At 39.1% G+C, this 14,009-nt stretch overlaps 1 protein-coding gene across 1 annotated transcript; it reads left to right on the top strand.

The window, feature by feature from the left end:
* The first annotated feature begins 10,404 nt into the window (after window positions 1–10,404).
* ITIH6 (inter-alpha-trypsin inhibitor heavy chain family member 6) lies at window positions 10,405–13,613 on the top strand. The gene is given in 4 exon segments (XM_075999155.1): window positions 10,405–10,425; window positions 10,707–10,872; window positions 11,546–11,755; window positions 11,758–13,613. Coding segments are annotated over 4 exon segments (2,253 nt in total).
* Window positions 13,614–14,009: the final 396 nt, after the last annotated feature.

Raw genomic sequence — 14,009 nt, 5'->3', positions numbered from 1 at the left:
GAAATTCTTCAGGCAGAAAATTGTATAAGTCAGAAAATTGGGTCTACATAATTAAAAGAAGAGTGTTGCAAAAGGAATAAATGAAGGCAAATATAACTTTTTATTTTTCATATTCTTAATTGTTCTAAAACATAACTGACTGTTTAAAGCAATAATAGTGACAATGTGTTGTGTATTTAGAGTGTATGTAAAAATGTAATAGAATACAATAACCAATGACACAAGGAATGAGAGGAAGGAATTGGGAATGTTCTGTTACAAGGTACTTGCACTACATGTGAAACAGTACAGTGTTATTTGAAGGTGAACCAAAATTATCCAAAAATGTGTACTATAAACTCAAAGGGAACCATTAAAAACATGAAAATATATTTAAATTATAAGTAAATATAGGAGATAAAGTAGGATCATTAAAAGGATCAAATAAAATGAGAGAAAGCAGAAAAAAGGGAAAACAGAAACAAAGTACAAATACAATAAATAGAAAACAGCAAGAACAAATACAGTATATTTTAATCTAACTATATTGACGGTCACTTTAAATGTGAGTTGCCTAAACATTCTTTTTTATTTCAAAATATTATGGAGGTACAAATGTTTTTGTTAGATGTATCAATTTTGGTATGCTTGAGTCAGGGTTATAAGTGTGCCCATCACCTGGATACTGTTCATTGCACCTATTAGGTAGGTTTTCACTCATCCCCTGCTCCCCTCATCCTCCTGCTTGATTTCCACTGAGTTCTACTTCCCTCTGTGCATATGTGCGCTCATCATTAGTTCCAATTTAATAGTGAGTACACGTGGTGTTTGTTTCTCCATTCTTGCAATACTTCACTTAGGAGAATGGTCTCCAGTTCCATCCAAATTGTTGCAAAAGGACTTAATTCATCTTTCTTCATGGTGGAGTAGTATTCCACAGTATACATATACCACATTTTGTTAATCCACTCATATATCGATGAGCACTTGGGTCGATTCCACATCTTTGCAGTTGTGAATTGTGCTGCAATAAATATTCAAGTGCAGGTGTCTTTTTGATAAAATTACTTCTTTTCCTTTGTGTAAATACCCATTAGTGGGATTCCTGGATCAAATTGTAGGTCTACTTTTAATTCTTTGAGGAATATCCATACTGTTTTCCATAGAGGTTGTACTAATTTGCAGTCCCATCAACAGTGTATAAATGTTCCTTTCTCTCTGCATACACACCAGCATCTCTAGTTTTTGGGCTTGTTTTATTATAGCAAGGTATTATGAGGGTACAAACATTGTGGTTACATTTTATGACTTTGGCTCACCCAAGGGAGGGTTAGAGGCATACCCTTCCCTTCTACAATGCTCACCATGTCCTTTAGTTGTGAGTTTACCCGCGCCAACCCCCTAATCCCTAGAGAATATTACTACCATGTGAGCACCATAGTGTTAATCAGTCAGTACCAATTTGATGGAGAGTACAAGTGGAGCCTATTCTTCCGATCTTGTGATACCTCACTTTGGATAATGGGCTCAAGCTCAATCCATGAAAATATAAGGAGGTGCTAGATCACTGTCGTTTCTTATAATTGAGTACTATTCCATTGTATACATATGCGAAATTTTAATAATCCACTCATGAATTGACAGGCACTTAGGTTGTTTCCACATCCCTGCAATAATGAATTGTGCTGCCATAAACATTTGGGTACAGATGTCTTTATTATAGAATATCTTTTGGTCTTTTGGGTAGATGCTTAATAGTGCTATCGCTGGATCGAATGGTATTTCTATTTTTAGCTCTTTGAGGTTATCTCCAAATTCTTTTCCACAGATGTTGCACTAATTTGCAGTCCCACCAGCAGTGTAAGAGTGTTCCTGCCTCCCAACATCCTCACTAGCACTTGTTTTGGGATTTTTTGATAGAGGCCAATCTCACTGGGGTTAGATTATATCTCATTGTGGTTTTGATTTGAATTTCTCTAATGATTAAAGATGTTGAGCAGTTTTTATATGTTTGCTGGCCTTCTGAAAAGTTTCTGTTCATTTCCATTGCCAATTTATTGATGGGGTTGTTTGATATTTTCTTGTTGATTTTTTTAAGTTCTAGATAGATTCTTGCTATCAGCCCTTTATCAGATGTGTAGAAAGCAAATATTTCCTCCCATTCTGTAGACTATTTGCTCTAATGATAGTTTGGACTTTTTAATAAGAGCCATTCTAACTGGGGTAAGGTGACATCTCATTGTGGTTTTAATTTGCATTTCCCTGATAATTAGCAACATTGAGCATTTTTCCATATGGTTACTGGCCATTTGTCTATCTTCCCTTGAAAAGCTTCTGTTCATGTGTTTTGCCCACTTTTTAATGGAGTTGGTTTTTTTCCTTGCTGATTTTCCCAAGTTCTTTGTAGATTCTGGTTACTAGTCCTTTTTCAGATGTATAGCTTGCAAATATTTTCTCCCATTCTGTAGGTTGTCTATTTGCTCTGTTGATTATTTCCTTAGCAGTGCAGAATGATTTTAATTTAATCAAGACTCATATATTTATTTTTGTTGTTCCCATGATTGCCTTTGAGGTCCTCTGCATAAATTCTTTCCCTAGGCCAATGTCTACAGGAGTTTTTCCAACATTTTCTTCTAGAATTCTTATAGTTTCATGCCTTAGCTTTAAGTCTGTTATCCACCATGAGTTGATTTTTGTGAAAGGTGAGAGGTGTGGATCCTGTTTCAGTCTTCCATATGTGGATATCCAATTTTCCCAGAACCATTTATTGAATAAGGATTCTTTTCCCCAGTGTATATTATTTTCTGCTTTGTCAAAGATCAATTGGCTGTATGCAGATGGTTTTATCTATGGGTGCTCTGTTCTGTTCCATTGGTCTGTGTCTCTGTTTTTGTGCCAATACAAAGCTGTTTTGGTTACTATAACCTCGTAGTATAGTCTGGTAATGTAATATCTCCAGGTTTGTTATTTTTACTAAAGATTGCTTTGGCTGTTTGAGCTCTTTTCTGGTTCCAAAGGAATCATAGCATTATTTTTTTTCTAGATCTGTAAAATATGGCATTGGTATTTTAAGGAAATTTTGTGAAATCTGTAAATCACTTTGGTTAGTATAGACATGTTTACAATGTTTATCCTACTGATCCATTATTATGATATGTTTTTCCATTTGTTGGTGTCATCTGCAATTTATTTTCTCAGTGTTTTGTAGTTCTCTTTGTAGAGATCTTTCATCTCTTTGGGTAACTATACTCCTAGGTATTTTACTTTCTCTGTAGCTACTGTGAATGAAATTGAGTCTCTGATTTGACTCTCAGCTTGTCTTTATTGGTGTATAGGAATGCTACTGATTAGTGTACTTTGATTTTTGTAATCTGAGACTGTGATGAATTTATTTATCAATTCCAGGAGTCTCTTGCTGGAGTCTTTGGGTTTTCAGATATAAGATCATATCATCAGCAAAAAGCAATACTTTGACCTCCTCTGTGCCAATTTCGATACCCTTTATTTCTTTTTCTTGCCTGATTGCTCTGGCTAGGATTTCCAGCGCTATGTTGAATAGAAGTGGTGACAATGGGCACTTTTCTCTTCTTCCCATTCTTAGTGAGATTGATTTCAACTTTTCTCCATTCAGTGTGATGTTGGCTGTGGATTTGTCATATATGCCTTTTGTAATCTTGAGATATGTTCCTTTTACGCTGAGTTTGTTGAGGGTTTTTATCATGAATGGGCATTGAATTTTTTGAATGTTTTTCTGTATTTATTGAGATGATCATATGGTCTTTGTTTTTGCTTCTGTATATGTGGTGAATCACATTTACTGATTTATGTATGTTGGACCATTCTTGTATCCCTGGGATGAAGCCCACTTGATCATGGTGGATTATTTTTTTGATGTGCTGTTGAATTCAGTTTTATAGTATTTTACTGAGGATTTTTGCATCTATATTCATGAGAGATATTGGTATGTAGTTTTCTTTTGTTGTTGTTGTTGTGTCCTCTCCTGGCTTTGGTCTCATGGTGATACTGGCTTCATAGAATGAGATGTAGAGGAATTCCTTCTTCTCAATGTTATGGGATAACATTTCTGCAGTGTGGGCACTAAATTTTCTTTTTAGGTCTGGTAAAATTCAGCTATGAATCCATTTGGTCCAGGGTTTTTTTGTTTGTTTTTTTGAAGACTTTTTATTACTGCTTCAATCTCACTGCTCATTATTGTTCTGTTCAGGAGTTCTATTTCTTCCCAATTGGGTCTTGGGAGATTATGTGTTTCCAGGACTTTGTCCATTTTCTCTATGTTTTTGAGTTTATGTGCATGAAGATTTTCATAGTATTCATAGATGATATTTTGTATTTCTGTGGTATCAGTTGTATTATCTCCTTTTTTCATTTGTGAATGAGCTTACTTGGATCCTTTCTCTTCTATTCCTGGTTAATCTAGGAAGAGGTCTATCAATTTTTTTATCTTGTCGAAGAACCAACTTTTTGTTTCATTGACCTTTTGTATTGTTTTTGTTGTTGTTGTTTTCAATTTCATTTAGTTCTGCTCTGACCTTAGTTATTTCTTTTATTCTGTTTGCTTTGGTTTGGTTTGCTATTCCTTTTCTAGTCCCTTGAGAAATGTCATTAGATTGTTAATTTGTGATATTTCTGTCTTTTTGAGGTAGGCATTTAAGGCTATGTATTTCCCCCATAAGACTGCTTTTGCTGAATCTCATAGATTTTTGATACTTATGTACACTTTGTCATTCAGCTCATGGAATCTTTTGATTTCCATTTAATTTCATTATTGACACAATAATCATTCAGCAATAGGTTGTTTTATTTCCATGACTTTGTACAGAATTGAGTGTTTTTCTTGGAGTTGATTTCTTATCTTATTCTACTGTGGTCCGAGAAGATACATTGCATGATTTCTATTTTTTTTTTTAATTTGTTGAAACATGTTTTGTGACATAAAATATGATCAGTCTTGGAGAATGTTCCATGTGCTGAGAAGAATGTATATTCAGTAGTTTGGGGATAAAATGTTCTGTAAATATCTGTTAGGTCCATTTGTTCTAGAGTCCTGTTTAAGTCAAGTTTTCTTTTTTAATTTTCTGCTTATCTGTACAGCTCTCTCAGTGGAGTGTCAAAGTCCCCAGCAATTATAATATGATGCTGCTGTTTATCTCTTTGCTTAGATCTAGTAGGGTTTGCTTTATGAATCTGGGTACTCCTGTGTTAGGTCCATAAATATTTAGGATTGCTATGTCTTCTTGTTGAATTTCTCCCTTTACCGTCATATTAATATAATGACCATCTTTGTCTTTCTTTACTATTGTGGATTTAAAGTCAATTTTATCTCATATGAGAATGGCTCTATCTGCTCTCTTTTGGTTTCCATTTCTGTGGAATGTTTTTCTCCATCTTTTCACATTGAGCCTGTGTACATCCTTGTGGTTTAGATGTATCTCCTGAAGGCATCAGATAGTTTGGTTATGTTTTTTCATCCATTCAGCCAGCCTATGTCTTTTAAGTGGTGCATTCAAACTGTTAATGTTAAGAGAGAGAATTGATAATGTGGAATGCTGTTCTGTTCATCAGGTTGGGTAGTAGTACCTTATTGCTTCATTTCCCTTTTTGTGCTGTTGTTTTATAAGTCTTGTGAGCTTTAGCTTTTTTCAGTGGTTTTGTACTCTTGGGTATCTATTCTGCTGATTCATGTATAATGTAGTTCTAAGTGTTTCCTGCAGCACAGGTCTGGTCATGCCAAAATCCTTCAGTGTTTGCTTGTCTGGAAAAGACTTAATTTCTCCATCAACTGTGAAACTTAGTTTTGAATGATACAAAATTCTAGGCTTAAAGTTGTTCTCTTTAAGAAGCCTGAAGATGGGGCCCTACTCCTTTCTGGTTTATAGGGTTTCCACTGAGAACTCTGCTGTTATCCTGATGCGTTTCCCTTTGTAGGTAAGTTGTTGCTTACATCTAGCTGCTTGTAGAATTTTCTCCTTCATTTTGACTTTGGCCAGGTTAATTACTGTGTGTCTTGGAAATGTCCTCTTTGCTATGATTCTTCCTGGAGTTCAATGGTCATCTTGTATCTGGAGGTCTGTATCTCTGGTGGTACTAGGGAAGTTCTCCTCAATAATTCCCTGAAATAAAATTTCCATGCATTTAGCTCTCCTTCTTCTCCCTTGAGGATACCTATAATTCATATGTTAGTTTGCTTCACGTAGTCCCATATCTCTCTGAGTGATTGTTCCACCTTTTTGTTTTCTTCTCTGTCTTTTTAAATGACTGCGTTAGCTCAAGAGCCTTGTTTTCAAGCTCTAAGATTCTTTCTTCTCCTTAGTCTGTTGCTCATGTTTTCTGTCTGTGTTCTGAAATTCTCTAAATGACTCTTTCATTTCTTTGAGTTCTATTATATCCTTCCTTATGTTGTCTAACTCTTTTGTGACTTTTTCATTAATTTCCTGAAATATTTTTTTGACTTCTTTTTGTTGGTTTTCAACCTTCTCTTCAATTCCATTTATCTTATTTGCCATCCATATTATGAACTCCATTTCTGTCATTTCAACAATTTCCTTGTAGTTTGGGTTTGCTACTGTGGCTCTATTGTGATACCTTGGGGGTGCTGATCTGTTTTGATTTTTCCCCAGTGTATGTTTTTGTCTGCTTTGTCAAAGATTATATGGCTATATGAGGATGGTTTTATATTCAGGTTCTTTGTTCTGTTCCACTGGTCAATGTCCCTGTTCTTGTGCCAGTAGTACCAACATGTTTTAATTACTGTAGCCTTGTAATATAGTTTGAAGTCTAGTAAATTGATACCTCCCATTTTGTTTTTATTGCCTAGGATTGCTTTTGCTTTACAGGGTCTTCTCTGGTTCCATACGAAGCATACAATTATTTTTTCTATATCTGTGAAAAATGATGTTGGTATTTTAATAGGGATTGTATCGACTCTGTAGATAACTTTGGGCAGTATAGACATTTTAACAATGTTGATTCTGCTGACCCACAAGCATGGTATTGTTTTAGACCTTGTTTTGATTTTTCATATTGCCAGGGTTCTTTTGCTGGTTTCTTCTCATCTGAAATCTCTTTTCTCAACACAGGGATAGTAGGTTTGCAGGACACCTGTTCTTTGCTAGGAGCTCTCCTGCTTAGTTAGAAGGGCAGGTCCCTAAACTTCTCTTTATAAACCATGGGAGCAAGAAGAGATTGGAGTGAAATATTTCAAGTGTTGAAGGGAAAAAAATCCACCAGCCTAGACGTACACATGAAAATTATCTTTCCCAAGTGAAAGATAAATAAAGACTTTCTGAGACAAATAAAAATTAAAGGAATTTTCACCATTAGACTTGCTTATCAAGAAATGGTAAAAGAATTTCTTCAGAAAAGGAAAATGGTATACCTCAGATGTTTGAATCTACTACTACTGCTCCTACTACTAGTAATTTTTATTTATTTATTTTTTTGCGACAGAGTCCCACTCTGTTGCCTGGGCTAGAGTGCCGTGGCATCAGCCTAGCTCATAACAACCTCAAACTCCTGGGCTCATGAGATCCTCCTTCCTCAGCCTCCCAAGTATCTGGGACTACAGGTGTGTGTGTGTGCCACCACATCCAGCTAATTTTTTTCTATTTTTAGTAGAGACTAGAGACAGGGTCTCACTCTTGCTCAGGCTGGTCTCAAACTCCTGAACTCAAGCCATCCTCCTGCGTTGGCCTCTCAGAGTGCTAAGATTACAGGAGTGAGCCACCGCACCCTTTCACTTTCTAATGAAAGAAAGAATATTAGAGAAGGAATAAATGAAGGTAAAATAATATATTTTATTTCTCTTATTAACTGAATTAACAGATAATATTTCATTCTAAATAATAATAGCAATGACGTTTTCAGTGAATCTAGTTTATGAATATGTGAAATTAATGACAGTTATATGTTAAGAGATTAGAGTGAACAATTGGGAATAGTCTGTTTCAACATACTTGTACTATACATAAAGCTGTATAGTGTTATTCGAACATGGGCTTGGATTAGTTGTAAATGTATATTGCAAATTTTAGGGCAACCACTAATAGTTTTTAAGTAAATAAATATGCTAAGTGATGAGAAACAATGGGATTATGTAAAATTCCCAATTAAGAGTGGAAGACAAAAAAATAAGACTAAAGAATAAGAAAAATGAATAAAAAACATTTTCCAATATGGTAAATATTAATGCAAGTATATCAGTAACCATTGTAAACATAAATGGTTTAAATATACTAATTAAAAGACAGAAACTGTCAGTCAGGATGGATAATAAAACAAGATCCAACTGTGTATTGTTTACAAGAAACTCACCCTAAATATAAAGACCCAGATCAAAAGTAAAGGATATAAAGAAAGATATACCATGCTAACATTAGAAGTGGAGAGGATGAGCGAAAGCCGAAGCATAAAAATCTATCTATTGAGTACCATGTACACTATTCTGGTGATGGGTACACTAATAGCCCTGACTTAAGCATTATATAATATAATTCATCCATGTAACAAAAAACACGTGCAGCCCCTAAATCTATTGTAATAAAAAAGTAGTGGTGTGACTTCACAAAAAAAGAGAGCAAGATATACCATGCTAACACAGATCGAAAGGTGAGGTAGCAATATTAATTTCAGAGAAAATAGACTTCAGAGCAAGGGAATTATTAGTTATAAACAGGTGCATTATATGATAATAAAGGAGTCAGTTCTCCAAGAGGACGTAGCAATCCTTAACGTGTATGCACGTAGCAACAGAGTACCAAAATATATAAGTTAAAAACTGACACAACTGGGAGGCAAAATAGATGAATCCACTATTAGAGCTAGAGACTTTACCATCTCTCTATCAGTAACTGACAGATCCAGGCAAAAAATCAGTAAGGACATAGTTGAACTGAACAGAACCATTAATTGACTGGATCTAATTGACATTTCTAGAATACTTTATTCAACAACAGCAGAATACACATTCTTCTCAAGTTCATATGGAACATTTACCAAGATAGACCAAATTATGGAGCATAAAACACATTTTAAAAAATTTAAAAGAATACAAATTATACAACATATGCTTTCAGACCAAGTGGAATTAAACTAGAAATCAATAATACAATGATATCTAGTAACTCTCAAAATAACTGGAGATTAAACAACACACTTCTAAAAACATAATCTGTTCCTGGTTAAGAAGAGGTTCTGACTTCTATGCCCCCTTAGCCTCTCACTTTTGTGTCACTGTTCTTAGGAAAGCCCATCCTCTTAAGTCTCAGCCCTCTTAATGGAAACAAAAGTGCGATTAGCTCCCTGTCCCAGGATATGTGACCTAGCCCCTGAGCTTTCCCTAAGGCAAGAAAGACTATGATACACTTAGAAGCATTGAAGCCATTTCCTATTAGTTTAAGGTGTAGAGGAAGGTAGATCTCAACTGTCCTTCCTGTGGTCTCTGAAATCCATATTCATTAAAAGGATTTAAGGTATAATATTATGCTTAGGATCACTGGATTTAACATGTACCAAATGTGGATTTGAATCCCTGATCCATTAGTGACTAGCTGTATGACGTTGAGCAAGTCACTCCACCTCTCTGAGCCTCAGTGTCATCACTTATAAAATGGGAACAATATTAGTACCTTCTTCATTGTGTTGCTGTGAAGATTAAATGAGCTGATGCACCTACAGTGTTTAGCAGAGTGCCTAGAATATAGCAAGTTGCCCATAAATGATACCTTATACTAGATACTCTATTCCCTAAACTCTTATGTGCATATACCTATGCTAAGTATTGTCATGTAGAAGGGAGACAAGAAGAAGTATCCTTAGCCCTGCTCTTAGAGGGCTCAATATCTAGATGGAGGGTAAAAATATTTCACATAAGACAGTCAGCAAATTGTCTGGGACAGGAAATATCTAGGTGAGAAAGGCATGGGTCAGGGCAGGCAACTCAAGGAAGAATTTTATAGAAAAGGAACAACTGAAATAACAGTGAAGATATGAATAAATAAAGGGGCAGTTGAAGGGTATGCTATCTCATGGGCACAACAAGAGCAAAGTTATGGAGGTGAACTAAAATCTGGGTTATCTAGGGGCTGGTGAGAAGACTAGCCTGTAAGAAACAGAGGTGAGGTAGACGGGCAGATTAGAGCAGAATCAAAGGATGCAAAGTCATTTAAATTCAGCTGTAAAGACCTGGAATCATAAAACTCCTAAACTTTAGGGTCCTGGAATCATTGAATCCTGGGTCATGGGGTCCAGGACCATAAAAAAGCATGGACTCTAGAGCTCTGAAAACACAGAGTTTGAACCTACTGTGAGAGGTTCAATAGAACTTTCTTGATGATAGAAATGCTCTAAAATTCTGTGCTGTGTAATACACTAGCCACTAACCACGTGTGGTTATTGAACACTTGAAATATGGCTACTGTAAATGAAGAAGTAATTTTTAAAATTTTCTTCAATTTTAACTATTTTACATTTAACTTTAAATAACTACATGTGGCTAGTAGCTACCATATTGGACAGTGAAGTTCTAGGCTTTGAACTATAGAACCCATAGAGCATTTTCACCCGAGAATCCTAGATTCACAGAATGCTGGAGTCAGAAGGTCTTAAAACCATACACCACTTAAACCTTAGCACCTTACATAGCATGTGCCTTTCTATCTCATGGACTTCAAGCCTTGTCCCATCCCCTTCATTTCATCCATATCCCACAGACTAAAAAGGCCATGAATGTGATCCTCAGTGGCCTGCAGGCCAACGACTACTTCAACATCATCTCCTTTTCTGACACAGTTAGTGTCTGGAAAGCTGGGGGTTTGATCCAGGCCACCAACCAGAGTGTTCACAGTGCCAAGGACTACTTGAGTCACATGGAAGGTTGTAAGTATTAGACCTACCCACGCAAATGAGCAGGCTGTGGTGATGTGGGAAATTCCTGAAACCCTCTCTTCATCCCCCCCATCCTCCTCATCTCTCACAGATCCTATTTCCCTTTCCTTGTGGAGCAGAGCTGCTTCTCCATGTATTTTAGGACACATTTCTCTTTGTGCCTGAGTTTTCTCCTCTTTAAAACAAACATTCAGAAGAATTTGCTAAGACTTTTAAAACATCAATAATCTAGATATTTATTTCCAGGCATTTTCCTAAGCTACTGCCCTGATTCTGGCTTTTGATCAATCCTCTCTCAGATAATTACTGAAGTCTCCCCCACCCACCACCTCCAATCAACTGAGGCCTTTCTCCCTTTGTAACAAGAAGGTGGGGGTTCTTGTTGGTGGCTGCCAGTCTGACTAGGGAATGAGACAGCCCTCCAGGAAACAGGCAAAAACAGTCTAAGACAGGGAGTGATAAAATCCAAGGACATGTGGGCTCAACTGTCAGATCTCAGGAAGCTCAAGTGGCGGTGGGAGAGTTGGGAAGAGGAAGCAGCAGACACAGCCTGAGTAAAAATAAGATGTGACTGAGCCTGAGAGTTTGGTAAGGTGCCCAGTGTATCTGCAATGGGGGTAAAAGTGACCAGAGAAGATTTTCTTACAATCTTCTCCCCAATTAGGGACCAACATCAATGCAGCTGTGCTGGCAGCTGCTTCAGTGCTAAACCAAAGCAACCAGGAACCTGGGAGGGGCCCCAATGTGGGGAGGATCCCTCTTATCATCTTCCTGACAGATGGGGAACCCACAGCTGGTGTGATGACCCCCAGTGTGATCCTCTCCAACGTCTGTCAAGCGCTAGGCCACAGGGTGTCCCTTTTCAGTTTGGCCTTTGGGATGATGCTCATTTCCCACTGCTGTGTCGCCTGTCCCTGGAGAACTGGGGCATAGCCCCGCGCATATACAAGGACACTGATGCAGCTCTACAGCTGGAGGGACTCTACAAGGAGATCTCCATGCCTCTGCTGGCAGATGTGCGTCTGGACTACCTGGGTGGCTTGCTTGGGGCTTCCCCTTGGGCTATTTTTCCCAACTACTTTGGTGGCTCAGAGCTGGTGGTGGCAGGCCAGGTGCAGCCAGGTGAGCAAGAGCTAGGCATCCACCTGGCAGCCCGTGGCCCCAAGGATCAGCTTCTTGTGGCATGCCACAGCGAAGGGGCCACCAACCGCAGGCAGAAGGCCTTTGGTTGCCCAGCAGAACCAGCTCCCAATGTGGCCCATTTTATCCGCCTCCTCTGGGCCTACATCACCATTGGAGAGCTTCTGGAGGCACACTTCCAAGCCCATGATACCACCACTCACCATCTGCTGGCTGTCAAAGTCCTCAACCTGTCCCTTGAATACAACTTTGTCACACCTCTGACTTCACTGGTCATGGTGCAGCCCAAGGAGGACAGTGAGGAGGCCAGGAGACAGACCTTCACCACAGCTGGGCCAAGCACCATCACACCCTCACCTAGCAGTAGACATGGCCTAGGGACAATCACATCTCAGCCAACCTTAGTGCCCAAGATCTCCCCAGAATCAAGGCCTATGAAACCAAAGTTCTACTTATCCTCTACTACTACTGCCTCTACCAAGAAGATGCACAGTTCCAAGGAGTTGAAGCCAACGGGCCAGAACCCTAGTACCTTACCGACCCCAGCACACCCAAAGCCCAAACTGCCAACCCAACAGGATTTTAGCATCTTGGCCCAGCCAACTCTCAGGACCAAATCTGCTGTCCTTGTGCCCTCAAATTCTGGTGTTCTACTGCCTCTGAAGCCCAGCATTCCATCACACCAGAATTCTGGTATCGTATTACCCATGAATTCCAAGATGCAAGTCCCACCTTTGAATCCTGGCACCCCAGCCCAGCCCAAAGCTGGTACTATGAAACATGTTACTCCACTACATTCCAAACCTGGTGCTTTAGTACACCCCCAGCCTGGGGTACATGCAACACAGTCACCCAAAGGCCTGCCACAGCCCAGACCTGGAGGCTCCACACTTCAGATTCCCAAACACCCACCACACACCAGACCTAGGTTTCCTTCTCCCAAGACTTCAAACAAATTTCCACACCCCAGACCTGGGATCCTGTTACCCAAGAAGCCTTAAATCCCATCACCTCTTAAACCTAGTGCCCCACCGCACCAAACTTCTACAAGCTTATCACTTTCCAAGCTTGGGATCCCAATGCCCCATATACCCCAAATTCCACTTCCCCCTAGATCTACCAGACCCAGGCCTCCACCTCCTCAGAGCCTAATCACATTCCCAAGCACAGTCTTAAGTCCCACAGGTCCCAGCAGTACCATGACCACCTGTGTCCTTGGAGAACCCATCCACACCCCCTTTACTCCCACCTTGCCCACTAGAAGGCTTTGGCATCAGCGTGAACTGATACTGGGGCCTTAGAGCACCAGGAAAGTCCTGGGACCAAGTGGACCAGGAGTCCCAACGATGGGTTTACTCAACATCTCCAGGCCTACGACAGAAGGCAGCCCTCCAAACATGCTGATCTTGCTGCTGCCTTCCGGCACCTTCCCTGAGGCCATCAGTCTGCTCATTCTCCCTGAGGAGCTAGAGCTGCTCTCTGAGTCAATGGTGAAGTTCAAGTTCGTGGAGTCCTTGAACCCACCAGCTTCCTATAACTTTCTCACTCCTGATGAAGATGGTGAGTACCACAGGGAAGAGGTCAAGCCATGAGGGGGAGGTATGAATGGATAGCACCAGGACCTGGGAGTCTAAAAGACTTGTGCAGACTCCAGTGATAGTACAGCTGCTTTCTTGTTTGCTCTGAGACTTTGGGCCAGTTACTTAACTTCTCTGGGCCTCAGTACATAGTCACAGAATTAGAGGCCTTGGGAGAGGAGGGATGTTAAGATTGGGAAGGTTAAACAGAAACAATTGGTCAAGCTGTAGCTTTGACCTTTACTGTGTTATACAAGGGAACTCTTGGTGCTTCCTAAGCAGGGTAGGGGTGCAGGAATATAAACTGAAACATTACTGGGCAAACCAGGTCTGCTTGGCTTTTCTGTGCTCTGTGAACAGCCCCGCTTAATGAGAGGGATAGAAAAATTGGGGAAGATGATGAAAATTATC

Source organism: Microcebus murinus, chromosome X, assembly GCF_040939455.1.
Source record: "Microcebus murinus isolate Inina chromosome X, M.murinus_Inina_mat1.0, whole genome shotgun sequence".
NCBI classification, from domain to species: domain Eukaryota; kingdom Metazoa; phylum Chordata; class Mammalia; order Primates; family Cheirogaleidae; genus Microcebus; species Microcebus murinus.
This window is presented reverse-complemented; position numbering and strand designations above follow the sequence as displayed.